This window comes from Hippopotamus amphibius, chromosome 13 (genome assembly GCF_030028045.1).
Source record: "Hippopotamus amphibius kiboko isolate mHipAmp2 chromosome 13, mHipAmp2.hap2, whole genome shotgun sequence".
Lineage (NCBI taxonomy): Eukaryota > Metazoa > Chordata > Mammalia > Artiodactyla > Hippopotamidae > Hippopotamus > Hippopotamus amphibius.
This window is the reverse complement of record NC_080198.1, coordinates 2412378-2429453: the sequence shown is the minus strand read 5'-3', so window position 1 is coordinate 2429453 and position 17076 is coordinate 2412378. Positions and strand designations below refer to the sequence as shown.

The 17076-nt window shown below is 61.1% G+C and overlaps 1 protein-coding gene across 1 annotated transcript in view; it reads left to right on the top strand.

Annotated features, from left to right (window-relative positions):
- Nucleotides 1-17076, top strand: part of NUP210 (nucleoporin 210) — a 113020-nt gene that overhangs the window by 83639 nt on the left and 12305 nt on the right. The window contains exons 21-31 of the mRNA XM_057706863.1: nucleotides 2181-2309; nucleotides 3575-3702; nucleotides 3801-3936; nucleotides 5214-5276; nucleotides 5445-5624; nucleotides 8238-8318; nucleotides 9298-9429; nucleotides 10646-10804; nucleotides 13392-13483; nucleotides 15054-15228; nucleotides 16587-16762. Of these exons, the coding sequence (XP_057562846.1) occupies nucleotides 2181-2309; nucleotides 3575-3702; nucleotides 3801-3936; nucleotides 5214-5276; nucleotides 5445-5624; nucleotides 8238-8318; nucleotides 9298-9429; nucleotides 10646-10804; nucleotides 13392-13483; nucleotides 15054-15228; nucleotides 16587-16762 (1451 nt within the window). The remainder of the gene's footprint in view (nucleotides 1-2180; nucleotides 2310-3574; nucleotides 3703-3800; nucleotides 3937-5213; nucleotides 5277-5444; nucleotides 5625-8237; nucleotides 8319-9297; nucleotides 9430-10645; nucleotides 10805-13391; nucleotides 13484-15053; nucleotides 15229-16586; nucleotides 16763-17076) is intronic.

The following is a 17076-nucleotide window of genomic DNA, read 5'->3' as shown; positions in this document are numbered from 1 at the left end:
GCTGCTGGCCGGCACGTCCCCTCGCTTCCTCCAAAGCAGTTTGTCTCTGGAGTGGCGGGTGGCCTCGCCCTTGAGGCGCTGTGCATTGTCCAGTGGGCTGGCAGGAGCTGATGTGCGGCCAGGCGGGCCATGTGGCCCCTCCGTGGGTGGCAGCCCGACGCCCTCCTCTGCTCCATCATCTGGAAGGCACCTGGACGTCCAGCTGCTGGGAGATCAAGTGGAAAAGGAATCGATTTCCCCACCGTCATTTATGTCTTTGTTTAAAATGTGCACAATGGCTCTTTTGAAGGAGAGAAAAAGAAGAGAAAACGAAGAGAAAACACCTCCTGGGCGCCCCGCGCGGGTCAGTGCAGCGCGCGTGTGTTTCTCTGCGTCGTGAAGGACGTGCCGTTCCCGACAGCAGCAACTTTTGCAGGAGGGTCAGATCGAGCCCTCGCGTCTCCCTGTGATTTGTAAATGGGTTCTCTCCCCAGTGCCGCCCCCTCAAGGCTGGGTTCCCGCCCTGGGTGGCCCGTTTCCCCATAGGTCCACTGAAGGACGTGGGCAAGAGTCAGCACTTCCCAAATAGATGATGGTGCCTGGGGTTTGCAGACCCCTTTTTCCAAAAGTTCCCACGTCTTGACAAAGCCAGGACTGAAGCTGAGCTCCCGGAAGTGCAGGTCTCCGTACGTTAACCGGCAGCTGGTAGCTGTGACCCTGGATCTCAGTCTACTCGATACTCAGGGCCGGGCCCGGGGCTCCATCCTGAGGCTGCAGGAGGGGAGAAGACAGCCTGGGGGCAGGAGGCACAGGGCGGTCTGTACTGAGTTGGAGTGAAGAGTGGTACAGCTGCACCAGGAGAAGTGAGCAGCAGGGCACCGGTTGCAACCTTATGGGTCAGGGGACACGTTGCCGGGGAGGGACACGTGGACGGGACTGAGGGTGAGTGGAGCCAGCGGGTGGACACAGGGAGGACGAGCCCCCAGATCTCAAAGGTGGACTATGTGGCCCCGAGGCGGGCAGGCAGGTGCCAGCTGGCTGGAGCACGACGGCCATGGGGGAGGGTGGTTTGCAGGAAAACCAGAGCCCTGGGCAGGGGCTAGATCGTGCCAGGTTCTTACAGGACTTGTTAAGGATGTGGGCTCACTCTGGGCAGCCTTTGAGGGCTTTTCATCTGGGTGCTATGAGATTATGTTTGGTTGTCTCCTGACCTTCTCCCCCGACAGGTTCTTGATACGGAAACTGCAGCCTTGCCAGTACTGAACCATTCACTGTACCCACGGCCCCTGCCCCCAATGCGTATAAGACCACAAACCTCAGGCAGCAAAGCCAGGGCCAGATAGAGGCGGGGGGCAGCCACGGCGCCCACCCACTAGCTCCGTGATGTGCCCCTAACTGCCCAGCCCCCCAGACCACCCAGTTGAGACGCACACCTAAGCAGTATGACAAATTACTGGGAGTCCGTCTGCAGCCTGAGAGAGTGGTGACGATGCGGTTTGTCTGGGGAGAGATCTTCTGAAGGTGGGATCCCTGGAAGCAGGTAGAGAGAGAAGAAGACTGAAAGGGGGTCTTTGGCAGTGAAAGTGTGGAAGACAGGCACTCAGATGAGCTCATTCGCTGCGAACATTTTACAAGGGCTCTACTGCAACTGCAGCGGCGGTAGAGATGGACGTGGAGGTGTGCGAGATTCCGAGAGTGCACGCTGAAGACATGGCGGCCTCTGCAGCCCGTTCCCAGGTTCTGAGAGTCTGTGCGTTCAGATTAGGAGTTCTCGTTTGGAGAGCAGCCGTCTCACGCGCTACCAGCCCCTGGCTTGCAGGTTCACGGGAGATCCCACCGGATGCTCTTCTCTTATGAGAGCTGCAGGGGCAGGTGGCCTGCACGGGAGATCCGGAATCCTGGCTGTGAACCCTCACTCTGCCATGCTCTGACCACCCCACCTTGGAGCAGCTTCCATTTTCTTCTCTGTAAATTGTGCAGGGTTGAGATAAACGCTCTCTGGAGTCTATCCTGGCACTACCCTCTCACATCCCGAGCCCATCCCCGGCTGGCACTCGGTGCTCATGATGGGGGTGGCCAGGGCAACGTTTGGGGTAGGGTTTTCCGAGCCCTGGCCCGAGGCCTCTGGGAGACAGTGTCCCACGGGCCATAGGCTGCTGCTGTGAGCGGCTGTGTGACCGCACCCACCTCTGACTTCGCAGGTGCACCCGCTGCTCCCGGGCACCTCTACTGTCATGATCCACGACTTGTGCTTGGCCTTCCCGGCCCCGGCAAAGGCTGACGTCTACGTCTCGGACATTCAGGAGCTGTACATCCGCGTGGTGGACAAGGTCAGTGTCAGCTTCCCGATGCGGCTCCCTCCCTGCAGAAGCCTGGAGAACGGTGGCGCTGGGGGGGGGGGGGGTGTTTTCCTCGTGTCCGCCCGCAGCTCGCCGTGCTGTTTCACCCAGCGTTCTGGGCTCAGCGCAGAGCGGCCCCTGAGGGGATCCATCCTCATCTCAGCTGACACCCTGCTTGTAAATCCCGCCGGAAGTTGTCCCGGTATTCGCTCCGTCCGGCCTGGGAGTTCTGTCCTCTGGCCGGTGCAGGTTTACTAGCCAGCCCGGGGCGTGCCTCGCTGAGTGTGAATTTTCTCCCCAGCGTGTATGTTTTGGATTCTAAAAAAATTTCGGTGGCAAATGAATAAAATGTACTGATGCCAAGTGCCTTTGCAAAATGAATATGTAATAGATCTAGACTTTCCTTTAATGTAAAGAGGAATTTTATATTACTCCAAACACCTGAAATAACTGCAGCGAGGCTTACAGAAGGATGCTGTCGGGGTCCTATCTTCCTGAGGGGAGAGGATGGTTGCTAATTAAAGAGGGACCTTCAAGCAGCTTAGACTCCTTACACGTCAGTATTCTCTCAGCCTCAGGTATTCCTCCTCTGATGTCATTTCCACTGGTGATTTGCTTCCAGACTTGAGTTCTTTCCCTAAGCATTTCTGCCTCATGTTCCCTGAAGGTTTCAGTATGTGTATTATGCGCTGAGAGATGTGAACTGTTGAGTCAGTGAGCACTTATTAACAGCCCACTGTATGCCTCTTGCTATTCTAAGCTGTGGATTACCTCTCTAACTAGATTGTTAGTTCTTTTTATTGAAGTATAGTTGATTTACAGTGTTGTGTTAGTTTCTGGTGTACAGCAGAGGGATTCAGTTATACACATACATGTATTCTTTTTCAGCTCTTTTCTTTCGTAGGTTATTATATCTAAGAGAGTCGCTGTGCTGTACAGTAAATCCTGTCATTTATCTGCTTCCTGCATAGTAGTGTGTATCTGTTAAACCTATACTCCTAACTCATCCCTCCCCCCAGATCGTTAGTCCTCTCAGTGTGGGATGTGTCATTTATGCATCCAAGATTCCCCGAGGCCCCTTGAATACAGAAAGCACTTAATTGATTTTTGTTTGTCGATGGGCTGATAGTCTGGAGATCAGCTTAGGTCTGTGGGTTTGAGGTTGGGGATGCTTTTGCAGAGAGCCGTAGGACACCACAGGTGGTGGCACTGGTCATTCGAAGGCCTCCCCTGAGTCTGTGTCCCCCGCAATGCAGGTGGAGATTGGAAAGACGGTCAAGGCGTATGTCCGAGTGCTGGACTTCCGCAAGAAGCCTTTCCTGGCCAAGTACTTGGCCTTCATGGACCTGAAGCTCCGGGCAGCCTCCCAGATCATCACGTTGGTGTGAGTCCTCGCAGGGTCAGGGGTCAGAGGAGGGCATCTCGGGGCATCGCCGACAGGTCTGTCTGGGGGAGAAGTCCCAGCCCCTGCCTCTGTTCCAGGGCCCTCGACGAGGCCCCGGACGACTACACTGCCACGTTCCGAGTCCACGGCGTGGCCATTGGCCAGACCAGTCTCACGGCAACCGTGACCGACAAGGCCGGACAGAGAATCAACTCAGCCCCACAGCAGATTGAGGTAGAGCTGCTCTCTTCGCACCTCGTGGGCCTGGGCCAGCCTCTGTTGCACGATGGGGCTTTTTCACGATAGGCTGGGTGCTTTAGGGGCAGCCCGGGAAGCCACACAGAGGGGCCGTATTAAACTGCCATATAGTGTCCTCTGATTAGAAGAGGGCCTTCTCTGGCCCTGGGGACCTGGGGGCACAGCGGGGAGACTGGGTTACTTCCCTCTCTCCGGGACGTAGGGGCCGTGGCGGGGCTCAGAGGAGGGAGCGACTGACAAGGCAGTGGCTGGGGGATGCAGGCGGGTCTGCGCTCGTGTCTGCGCTCGTGTAGACACGCACGCTGGCAGTCGGGACCACAGTGGCGCTGGGCTCCCCCCGGGAGCTCCAGGAGCAGCAGCGCTGGGTGAGGGCGCCCCGGGCCCCGGCACCGCCCCAGCTGTGACTCGGTGCCCCTGCGGCGTTAGGCTGTGACAGGAGCCCCGCGGCCTCCAGGGCCAGGAAGTCGGGCCCAAGTGTATGCTTCAGTGGCAACACGAAACGGGTCCTGCCGTGTCCTCTGTGGTCCTGGCCACACGAGGCTGGCGGGCTTCCTGTCGGTGGGTGCGGGTGGTGCTTCTAGATGGACGTGTGCTCTCTTTTCCTGGTGAGAAGGAAGTCCTGCCTGCCTGTAAATAGCGCAGCCCTGCGGGGACGACACCTCACGCACAAAGCAGCCCCGGGCCAGCTGGCGTGTCTCCTGGCAAAGCAGGGCTTGTGGGGGTGCAGGAGGAAGGTGTGGGGGCTTTGCCCTGCTGAAGAGACGGGGGCATCCTCGTCCCAGCCCCCCGCGTCCTGCTTTCCTCATCTAGAAAATGTTGAGACCGTCGAAGCGGAGAGCTCGTCTGAGGCAATTTGTGGGTAGAAATTTGGAGACCTTTCGTGGAAGGGGCGACCTTCCAAAGAGGAGTTGGGTTGGAAACATCAACACGCGTCAGAATCTTTAGGGGGACTAGTTGAAACACACATCGCTGGACCCTAGCTCTGGTCAGGGCCAGGCCGGGGAGTGGGCATTTCTACACGTCCCGGGTGGCTTCCACAGGAGCTGAACACGCCCCTGAGAACTGCAGACCCTCAGGCCCGGGGTGGGATGAGGTCTTGTGGGGGCCGCTCGGGCTCCCCTGGGGTTGGCCGGGACCCCAGGCCCTCGCCGGCCCCCTTCAGAGCAGTGATGTCTGCACACATGGCTTCCCTGGAGGAAAGTGTGGCCGCGCCGGTCATGTGAGCCCTTTCCCTCTTGTGTCTCCACACCCAGGTCTTTCCCCCGTTTAGGCTGATACCCAGGAAGGTGACGCTAATTATCGGGGCCACGATGCAGGTAGGAGCCAAAGGCCATGCCCTCGCCCCACCCCTACCTGCGGCCTGGGGCTTCAGAACAGGCTGCGGAGGGGAGTTCTGGGGTGTCGGTGCCCTTGCCCCTGAGGGTGGGGCGTGGGCCAGCCCTGGGGGGGCGCGTGCTGACGGACGCTGCTGCTTCTCCCTCCAGATCACCTCCGAGGGCGGCCCCCAGCCTCAGTCCAACATCCTCTTCTCCATCAGCAACAAGAGCGTGGCGCTGGTGAGCGGCTCCGGGCTGGTGCGGGGCCTCGCCGTGGGCCACGGCGCCGTGTCGGGGGTCGTGCAGGCCGTGGACGCCGAGACCGGCAAGCTCGTCACCGTGTCACAGGTAAGGGCGAGGGCTGCACCGAGACGGGCGCCTTCCAGGTCCTCCTGGGACGCACCCTCTAGCACACGGTGCACTGCTCCCCAGGAAGCTGGTGGGGTGGGTGAATGCACGGGGAGGAAGCCCTGCCCACTGGGCTGGGGTGCGGCTCCGGAGGACCACCCCTCTCCCCGGGTCTTGCTTCTGCTCTCTGAACCTGAAGCCCCTGCCTGTCACCTCCCCCAACCCCCGGGGCCAGCCCTGCCCTCAGGCCCCCGAGGTTGCCCTTCTCCAGACTGAGGCTCCCTGGCTGCTTCTTGAGGGACAGGGTCCCCACGCCCTGGGGACAGTTGCAGTGCAAGGTGACGGTAGCGGTTGTGACAGCAGACTCTGCTTTACCTGCCTCCTTGAGTCCTCTCAGGACCCTCTGCTCTGCCTGTGAGCACGTGATGGGCCCCAGGAACGGCCTAGTGACCCACGGCCACTGCACCGCTGTTCCAGGACCTGACCTGTTGTTGCCCTCAGAGCCCTCCTGCCTTTAGTTTGCTCATTTCGAGCAGGGCTTGGAGATGTTCCCCTAGCAGAGCTGGGATGGTGTAGGCTCTGACACACTGGTGGGTTACGGTGTGTGTTTGGGAGGCATGTGCTAGCTTAGCTGCCATAAACGAGGGTAACTGGACACCAGCAGTATTCCAGCCTGGATTTATATTTCCAGGAGAAAGAGAAAACCTGAGTCACCCACCAGCATCTTTGCTTGGCTAGAGGTTAACTCCCAAGCCTCCTCGTCGGAGTGGGGACATTTCCTGACCACTTTTCTGGGTTGGCAGAGATGCTGGAGGCTGAGTCAGGGAGGCCTCGTCCAGGAGGGTCCTCCTGCCCCACTTCGGTGGCCCTGGCTCCAAGCAGGTGAAAGTGGATGTTTCTAAGTCTGATCATTTCTTTCTTTTGCAGGGGTGGGCACTTCTGTGGGCCTCTGGGAAGGACAGGGCAGAGCAGTCCCCCTCCTGAGAAGGGCTCAGGGCCCTTGGATTCTGCCCATGTCTTTGGCCTGCAGGGACTTGCAGGAGCACAGGCTTGGCAGTCAGGCCATGCTAGAACCCTGGCTCTAAGAGGATGTTTTGTTCTGGGTGATGTGAGTGTGGACAGGGACTGGGCCCCTGAAAGCGGTCCAGGAGCGCCTCTGAGTTCAGAGCATCTGAACACACAGCTCGGGCTCTGGCACCGCACCCCCTGGAGAGGGGCTGACTTTGATCCGACATTGAGTTCATTGATTTACTCCTTCCCCAGCGGTTCCAGTGTCGCTCCAGGTGTCCCGGTTACACTGCAAAGTCCTTCCGAATCACGGAGTGGTTACTCCGAGTCTCCCTATCGATTTTATAAGATGAGAAAGCACTGGGCATGTGAGAGTAGAATTGAGGACCGAGGAGGCCCTGCTTTTTTTCTCTCTAAAGGAACGGGCTCGTTTTTCTCCTCCTGGGCGCCCGCGTGGCTGACGTGGCCGCTGGCTGGAAATTCAGCCAGAGGACACATGGCCATGCAGTCCCTCCTGGCCACCCTCCTCTCTGGGCCGACTCGCTGGGCCGCCTCGCTCTCTGCGTCTCCCATCTGGCGGGCTGGGGGCGGGGCCGGGGGAAGGGCCGGGCACCCCTTGGCAGATGCAGGGGCTGCACCGCCAGCTCCATCCGAAGGCGTCTCCTTGAGCGCAGGCAGGTGGGGGCCGAGCCGGGGACCCTGAGGTCCGCGTGTCCCGGAAGGGTGCGCGACTCTGTTCAGAAGCTCACGGTTCCATCTGTCCAATTCAGGTCACCCTAAGAGTCAGCTCCCAAGGCCGAGGGATAGTCCAGGACTAGCAGGAGGAGACTGAGCCGCGAGGAGGAAGAAGGGAAGGACGGGGAGGGATGCTAGCTGGGCACCTCCTGCGTGCCGAGAGTTAGCCCAGATCACAAGGCACTGGAGGTGGGCTCACAGGCGTGTCAGTAAAAGGGGCTTACAGGCTTTAGTAGCCTAGGTCCCGCATGCGTCCGCTTACGGGCTTTAGTAGCCTAGGTCCCGCATGCGTCAGCTTACGGGCTTTAGTAGCCTAGGTCCCGCATGCGTCGGCCGCACTACAAAGAAGCCAGTGAAGTTAGTCTTTGACGAAGTTAATGGGAGTATAGAATTCAAAATGAAGGAGGATATAAGGTCTGTTCTAATCAATCACCCTCTACCTGGCTCCTGCATTCGTCCCTGTACCCGGCTCAGTCAGAGACAGACAGGCTGGAGGTGGGGTTGGGAGGGTCTGGAGACCTGGCCTGTGGGGGCTGCCCGGCCTAGAGAGGAACAGTCCCTGGTCAGTAGTCCCTAAGTCTCTGCAGGGCTGACCTGGGGCGTCTGAATCAGGCAAGTCTGTAGGCTCAGAGGACCAGGCTGGCACCCCCACGGACAGGGAACAGGCAGCAGCCAGGTCCACGCGGGGCGAGCCACCCGCAAAGCCAGGCCTCCTGGGGAAGAGGCACAGCGTGGGTGCCTTCTGGCCACGTGACCTGAGCCGGCCCCGGCAGGAGCCTCCTTCCTTGGCGGGGGGTCCCTTCCCGAAACGGCCGTTGCCGGCACAGCCCCCGCCCGCAGCCAGCCTGAGCCCCAAAGCCCTTCTCCTAGGACGTCGTGGAGGTGGAGGTGCTGCTGCTGCAGGCCGTGAGGATCCGCGCTCCCATCACACGCATGAGGACGGGGACCCAGGTGAGGCGGGGCCCCTGCAGCCCTGCTGCCTATGCGCGCGCAGCAGCCGCTCGGCAGGTGTCGGGCCCTGCGTTCCGGTCCAGGATGGGCCCGGACACGGTTCCGTCTGTTGGGACAACCTCCACGCCCGTCAGCAGCCGAGCCCTGGGTGCCCGCGGGGTCCGGCGTCGCCCCCGCCCTTCCTGCCGCGGCGCGCAGGCTCCCCGTCGTGCTTGCCCGCGGCGCCAGCTCCTCTTGCGGGTGGCGCGCGTGCCCGCCGTCCCGTGTGGGTGCCGGCCGTGGGCGATGCGGCGTCTCCACCCGTCTGTCGCCTTCCTGCACCTAGAGTAGCACCTGGCACCTCCCGGGAGCCAGTGTTTGGAGGGCGCGCACCTTTCTCCGTGCTTTCTGTGTAGTAATCCACGTGGTGCGCGTAACAGCCCCGTGAGGTGGCTCCGGGGTCATGTCCTTGTCGCAGACCAGGAGGTGGGCACGCCTGCCGAGGCCACACAGCCCGTGAGCGGTGGGCCTGGGTGCCGACCCTCGGCCTGGCTCAGGTCCATCCCTGCTTTGGCTGCGTCACCACCACACGCGCCCTATGGTCGGCCCTCCGTCCACTCAGGGTGTAGGAGGTGGTAGGAATCCACCCCTCCGGGAGCCCCCACGACACTGGGAAAGAGGAGAGCAGGGTGAGCTGTGCTGCGGGGGGTGGGGGCGGCAGACGTCCCCGGTCGTTTCAGGAGTGGGGTCTCCCAGCCGAGGTGCGATGGCCCCCGGCCCTGGAGGGATGGGCGGGGAGGGGCTGGCACTGTCTCCCGCCGCACCCCTGCTGTTTCATCAGGTCCCCCTGGACCTGTGCCGCGCCTGCCGCTGGTAGAGAGGAATTGGGCGCGGCTCCTGTGGCCCCGTGGAATCGGGAAGCACCCGGCAGTGGGGGCCGTTCAGGCGGCGCCCCGGGGCATCCGGGAGGCGGTGGTCATGGGCTGGCTTCTCCTCACAGATGCCCGTCCACGTCACCGGGATCACCAACAACCAGAACCCTTTCTCCTTCGGCAACGCCGTGCCGGGTCTGACCTTCCACTGGTCTGTCAGCAAGCGCGACGTGCTGGACGTCCGGGGGCGGCACCACGAGGTACCCACCCGCCCAGAGCCCCCCAGTCCCACTCCATCCCAGGTGGCGTCAGGCCGGGGGCGGGTCTCACCACGCGGCTGTACCCCGCGCCCTCTCGAGGCTCCCTGACTCCTTCTCCCGCGTCTGCGGCCACACTGTCCCTCCCCGGTGTCCCTCCCCGCCCCTCAGTGCTGCTCGTGGCCAGGAACCCCGCCTCCAGCTTCCCGCTCGCGGTTGCTAGGACAGCTGCAGCCTTTTCCTGTTAAGCGCCTTCTGGCTGACCAGCTGCATGGCACCGGGCTTAGGGGTGACCTGCTGGCGGGAGGCAGCAAAGGTGGCAGCCGGGGGTGGTCCCAGAGCTGCCAGAATGTCTCGGGGCCTTGGCTGGGGTCCCCAGCCCGTAGCCTCTGGCTCCCTTTCCAAGATGACGCCTGGCGGCGCTGGGGTTTTCTGCATGTTTATCCCAGGGCCCCAGCCCCCTCCCCTTAGTCCTCCTCAGGGGTCCCCGGCCTCTCCCCAGGTCTCAGCTGGCAGGTGCTGCAGGTGCTGCACCCGTTTGTGTGAGCTGGAGCCCATGTAGGGGGGGAGGGGACATGCCCGGGGTTGCCCACCCAGGGGGCTGCAGCCCAGGCACCAGCCCTGGTGACTCCAGGCTACAGCCCCAGGTGGGCCTCGCTCACGCAGCGCCCGAGTGGGGTTGGTTCTGGGGGCTTCTTGCTGTCTTATCTGTGGACGGTGGCGGGGAGGGCCTGCGGAGGGGGCCGGGCGTGGGATGGGGTCTCCTAGAGGCTGCCTGAAGCTCATCTAGTACGGGACGAGGGCCTCCCCCCAGCCCCGTGGGACCAGAGTCCTGTCCCCAGACTTCCCATGGTACCCGGCCGTGGGACTTACCCACAGATGGCCCGTGACGAGGGCGCTGTGGGGAAACACCCCAAGCCTGGTGTCTTTTTGGCAATTCGTGCTGACCCCTGCACCGTCAGGGCTCTGAGAAGTCCTGCGTGAGAACGCTGGCTGGCCCAGCCTCTCCCACAGGCTCCCGTGAACGACGTACATCGCAGCGTGGGGCACCCTGCGCTCATGCCGGGGTGACCACAGGCCGCAGCCCCTGGGTCAGCAGGCCCTGACCGGGTGGGGAGGCCGTGGGGTGAGGGCGGGCGGTCTGGGGCTCCCGTCCAGCTCCGGCCTTGGGGAGCCGGGCCCGGGCTCTCCCCGAGGACACGTTTGCTGTGTGTCACAGGCGTCGCTCCGGCTGCCGTCGCAGTACAACTTCGCCATGAACGTGCACGGCCGGGCGAAGGGCCGCACCGGGCTGCGGGTGGTGGTCAGGGCCCTGGACCCCACAGCTGGGCAGCTGCTGGGCCTCGCCAGAGAGCTCTCCGACGAGATCCAAATCCAGGTAAAGGACGGGTGGCCTTTACGCTCCCATTCGGGGGAGCGTAAAGGCCGTCCCAGCGGCCTTGCTCCTCCCAGGGGCCGCACGGGCACGTGCCGGGGGGCGCGGGCCGCAGGGGGCCTGCGGGGGGATGTGGTGAGTGGGGCGGGGTCTGGGCGGGGAGTGTGAGGTGCTGTGGGCGCTCCGGTGGGGTGCCTGGGGCGGCCTTGCAGGTTGGGAGGGCCTGGCGGCAGGCGGGGGTAGGGCCTGAGGTCTGAGCGAGCTGGACGCGCTCCCGGAATACCAGATAACACAGAGCTCAGAGTCTAGGGTGCCTTCTGGAAGGAAGAGCCTGGAACATTGTCCGAGCCGGGCATTCATTTAGTTGTGCGTGTGTTTCACAAACATGAGGCGCGCTGAGCAGAGGCGGGCGCGCTCTCCCCACTTCCCAGGCCGGCTCCTGTGCAGCCCGCGGGGCAGGCGCTGCAGGCACAGCTGCCCTAGATGAGCCCCCAGCCCCTGGGGGACGTGCCCCTGTGGGTCCCAGAGAGCAGGCCGCAGTGGGTCCTATGCGACCCGTCATTCACGGATGGAAACCGAGCCTCAGGGTGGGAGGCGGCCTGCTCAGAGCCCTCGAGGGGGCCCCCGGCAGGACTTGGACGGGGCAGGACCAGTGCCCAGCCACCCCAGTGCAGCCCGGGACTCAGCCCACGTCTCTCTCTACCTGCCCTGCCCCTCTGCGCCCAGCCAGGAGGTGACACGTTGCCTCTGAAGAGCATTTCTAGCTTCAGGGACCCCATGCCGCTAACCTGAGACTCAGTCATGTCTGGGTTCCCCTAAACTGCAAAGAAAAACTGAGAGCAGCCCCTAAATATCATGAGAAAAGTAACGGGTTCAAGCCCCCTCTTCAGGAAGAAACAAACTATTTCTAAACCAGGCACATGCCTCGTTAGGGTTTCATGCAAGCAGGTTTCAAAGAGAGAAACGCCTGTCTGCCAACCGCCCTCACCGCTGCCTGCACACACACACACACACACACACACACACACAAATACATGCTCTTCCCAGCTGAAAACAGAATGAAGCAAGTTCTGACCCCTATCCTGGAATTAAAAACAGGGCTTTTCCGCTCCCAAATTCTGTGACCTCAGTTGGGTCGTGTCACATCTCAGCCTCGGTTTTCCTGGCCGAGGGCAGATGGGTTTTTTGGGTACATCGGAAACTTAGAGACACTGGGTCCAGCCCACAGAGGTGTCTTACTTGGCTCACTCAGGGCTTTGAAACAGTTTTTATGTGTTGCCAACAGTTAAAAGTAGGAGGATTTTGTCCAAAAGCCCAGTGTGCAGCTTGTCCTGAAGACGTGGCATGACTCCACACAGCAAAACCCGCTGACAGAGCTGCGTCCCCCGGTCCCCAGCCCCCGCTGTCCTCTCGCACCCAGGCCGTTCACCGTGCCGCTGGCCCTGGTGCTCTGCTGCCGGTCACACAGCAGGAGAGGCAGGTCCCCCTTGCACCTTCACCTCCACCTCAGGAGGGGCCACAGAGGTCCATGCCTGAGAAGAGTGGGCGGGGACCTGTCTGGGTGTAGTTCCTGCAAGACACGGAATCAGCGATGCAGCTTCAGGCTGGGTGCCGCCTGCCTGGCGGACGGGCGGGCTCACCTGACTCCAGCACCCGGCCCGGCTCCCAAGGCCATGCCACGCGCACCATTTAGGAAGCATTGCCACTCCTGTCATGTCACACGAATGCCCCAGCTCTGTGGGACAAGCGTGCAAGGAGGATCACCTCTAGACCCTTTTTACAGATGAGCAGGTTGAGCGTGAGCGTATGGTCAGAGCACCACGGTGCGGGGAGGGAGGGCAGTCAGGCCGGTTTCCTCTTGGAAGATCGCCCGTCAGTTCCGATGGTTTTAGACCCAGGCCCTTAGGAGCGTCCAGCAGGTCTGATCAGATCAGAAGCCAGCGGGGAGGACAAGGCTGTGCTTGGCATCCAGGCTCGGGTGCCAAGGATGCCAGCCGCCCTCAGGGTCCGAGGAGAAAGGGACTTAGAAGGGTGGTGGGCACCTCAGGCTGTGTGCAGAGAGGGGTGTGGCGTCCCGGGGAAGGGCTGCCTCCGTGGCGGGATCAGAGTCCACCGACATCATCGGGTTTCTCGGCTGCTGGCCTGAGGTCACCGGGCGCCCCACGCCAGTTCTGTGCGGATGCTGCAGGAGCCTGGCAGGGGAGAGGGCGCAAGGCAGGGCTGAGGGGGTGGATGGAGGGTGCTTCCGGGAGGCGCATGTAAGGAGCAGCACATCTCGCTGAGAGGAGATTTAGACAGCGCTCTCTCCAGGCTCAGTCCTGGCAGCACCGACCGCCGAGCAGGGCCCGGGGCCCCATCACCGCTCCCTTCCACACACACACACGTCCTGAGAGCGTCCCGCTCTGAGAAGCCCCAGGGGCTTCACCAGCGCACCTGCCGCTCCTCCTCATCACACCTCCCGCCTCTCAAAGCTGAGCCCTCGCTGCCACGGCACCAGCTGCGTGACGGGGCTGCGCGAGGGTCTCTCGCCCTGGGAGACACGCAGAGCCTGGACATGCTTCCAGGGAACAAAACGTGCCCTCTCTTCCAGGTGTTTGAAAAGCTGCGGCTGCTGCACCCTGAAATAGAAGCAGAGCACGTGTTAATGTCACCCAACTCATTTATCAAGCTCCAGACAAACAGGTATGTGACTCAGCGAGGCTTCACGCGGGTGGCGAAGCTGCGCTCACGTCCGCCGGCTCATTTGTCAGAGCCGCAGCCGTGGGTGCCTCGGGCGAGCGGCGCCTCCCTCCCGGTGTCGCGCCGGAAGCAGGTGCCACCTCTGCCCTCCTCCTGGTCGCCGCGGACGTTCCTTGCTCGTCTGCCCCTTCTCCTCATGGGTCCCTCTTCTCCCTGTGGCCCAGAACCTCTCATGTTTTCTGTGGAAATCCACTGTTTCAGAGGGGGAAAATGCCAGTTTGGAGGTGTTCAATTTCTCGAATGCCCCTGTGTCTTCAAGTCTTGCTGCTCCGTGTGGTCTAGGAGCTGGGGCATCACCCGGGGGCGTGTGAAATGCAGGTCGCGGCCCCTCTCGCGTGGTGAGGACATGGGCGGATGCTGAGAAGCTCGGTTTTGAAGCCTGTCTGCAAACCTGCCTCTTGCCTGGCATTCTAAGGCAATGCTTTGGGTAGCAATGCTTTGCGTGTGAACGGTGGGTGTAAAGTAGGGCACCGTAAGGACCACTGGAGAAACACACACACGAGGGGAGACACACAGCCAAAAGCGCCAGCGGCCGGCTCTGCGAAGGGCTCTGGGTCCGAGGTGGATGACAGCTGTGCTTGAGGAGTCCGGTGGGGAAGAGGGAAGTGTAGAGAGAAGAGCTGTAATGAAACCAGCTGAAGCCACAGCCCAGGCGAGGGCCTTCCATGTGAGGGTTTGGGGGCACGCACCCCGATGGCAGTGCTGCAGCCGGGACTTAAAGGCTGCACGGGAGGTTAAGAGGAGGGGGTTGATGAGGGGGGAGAGATTTGAGGCAGAAGCAGTGACGTTTGCTTAAGGTCATCTGCAGAGGGTTTGTGGGGCTGTGGTGCAGAGAGAGGGTGAAAGGGGGCCAGGCCTGGGAGGCTTTTTCTTCCTTTCTTTCTTTATAACATCAATGAACATGTAAAAGAGCATAAAATACTGCATCATTTGTCTTCTACCCAGTGCATATTATCCGTAGTTTTCCAAACCCCATTCTTAGCAAGTGGCCCATTTTTATCCTGTTACCGGCCCTTGGAAATAGAACAGGGCAGGGCCATTGCTCGCATTTCACAGTTGAGGAAGCTGAGGCCAAGAGAGGGGACACGCGTGCCTAAAGACGCACCGTTGTTTGCGGGCTGTTGGGACTGCCTTCAGGCTTCCTCCGGCTCCGAGCCCCATCCTCTTCCCCCTGCGCCAGCTGCCTTATGTCAGCAGACTGAAGACAGTGCACCACAGAAGGATCTTTGACAGCTCTCTGTGCAGCTGATGAGACTCTCAGCTCTCGCGTCCTTCCCACTGACCGGCCCACGGAAGGCGCGACTCTCCCTGCAACCCTCAGTTTTCCAGATCAGTTTTCCGTCGGCCGCTGGCGAGCTGCCGCGGGCTGTGCACAGGGTCCTGGTGCACGGTGGGGCCGAGATTAGGCCTCTTCTTCTCCCGGGAGCAGCAGGACCCCCAAACCCTGGGCCCCTCTCCATGCCCACTCCCACCACCACTGTCTGTGAGTGTGGGTCTGTTTTGCTTTCCAAAGGGATGGTGCCGCCTCTCTGAGCTACCGCGTCCTGGATGGGCCCGAGAAGGTTCCCGTTGTGCACGTTGACGAGAAAGGCTTCCTGGCCTCGGGGTCTGTGATCGGGACGTCCACGGTCGAAGTGACTGCCCAAGAGGCTTTCGGGGCCAACCAGACCATCATCGTTGCTGTCAAGGTAGGATCACGTCGGCCTCCTTTTTGGAGTAATAAAAGCCGTAGTGCTGTTTTCCCCTTGCAGGTGTACACGTGAGTGTACGCTCCTTCCAGCTGAGACCGGGTCTGTGAGAACTCATGAAAGGCCCTAGGTCAGAGGCTGCAGCATCCTTTGGCTGTCAGAGCCAGAGATCCTTGGAGCTGATGGATGGCAATGACCTTCTCTCATAGATGGGGAAACTGAGGCCCGGAGAGGTCCATGGTTTGCTGGGACTGGCACCCCAGTGTCCTGACCGGCCGGCATTGAATGCATGTGCTGGGTCTTGACCAGAAACCATTACATTACAGACGGCCCCTCAGAGGATGAGGTGACCCATCTTATAGGCAAGCAGACCGAGGCTCAGTGTCATACGGTGACTGGGAGTCAGGCTCTGGGTTCCACCCCGCGTCGGCCTGGCCCAGGCTGGTGTCCTCCGGTCCCACCCAGCACGCCCGTGTCCCCTGCCTTTCTGTGCTCCTTCGTGACGGGACATTCTCCTTGGGCGTCCCTGGGTTGAGTCCCAGGGTTCATCCTGAACAGAATTTTCTTTGTACATCTAACCCTCGATGACGGAGAAAATACACGACCACTCCACTGTTCAGATTTTGCTTGGGTCAGGCACCTATTTCCTCATGACCGTCTTTTTCTTTCAAGACGGGTGTCTAGCGGGGACCCCTCCACCCGAGTTTTCAAGCAAGGGGAAGGGACTGACTGCTCATCCTGTGTCACAGTTAGCACTGAGCACAAGCTGTGTGCCGGTCACGGCACCCCGATCTTTGTCAAAGAAATTGGGTTTTGGGGGGCTGGCTTTTTGGCCAGGATGGATTTTACCTGGAGTCAGAGAATCAAGGCAGCTCTCTAAGGAGCCTGGGTTCTTGGGCTCCTGAAACCCATCATCCCCTCCTTTTCCGTCTCGCGTTCCCCTGGGGCACCTGGTCCTGGCAGCTGTGCAGGGTACGGAGGCCCCCAGGGAACGCGGCCCCTGCAGTCTGAGCGGGCGGGCATCGTTTCTACTTTAAATGCCTGGAGAGCCAGGACCTCCAGTGAAGCTGAGCAGTCAAAGCCCAGAGGATATTTTTGCAACATGAATAACGATCTAATTTTTCACGGTCATGGATTCTGACTCTTGTGGGTTGGGTTTCCTGAGAGTGAGGCCGGCCGCCACACAGGGAGGGGCCCGCGTCACAGGCTGGGCCACTCTTGCCATGAGCCCAAGTCAGTCCAGCCCCCAGGCCTCCTGAGATGGGGACCAGCTGGGGGCGGGCGTCTGTCCTGGGGAGGGGGCTCTTCAGGGAGGTGCTCCTGGCACCGTCGTCACCCCACCTGCTCACCGCCCCCAGGTGTCCCCTGTTTCCTACCTGAGGATCTCCATGAGCCCTGCCCTGCACACCCAGAACAAGGAGGCCCTGGCGGCCCTGCCCCTGGGAGTGACCGTGACTTTCACCGTCCACTTCCACGACAGCTCCGGAGATGTCTTTCACGCTCACAACTCCGTCCTCAACTTTGCAACTAACAGGTAGGTGGTGGGCCCCTCTCATTCTGCACATGAAGTCACATCTCGATGGGACCCAGTCCGATTTATGCAGTGACTGACGACCACGCGGAGAGGCCAGCGCCGCTGAAAGGAGAGTTCGTCACTCAGGGTTCCCCAGAGTAGGGCCCTGGGGGAAGTGCCAGGCCCGGCCAGGCATCAGGAGCGAGGGGAAGCGTGGCCAAGAGTCTTTATTACCGTAAGGCAGAAAATCATTCAGCAGGGATGTCCTCTAACAAGCAGGAGGCAAAACCCAGATGTTAGGGTTTGTGATTGGAAAGTTTGGGATAAGGTTTTTT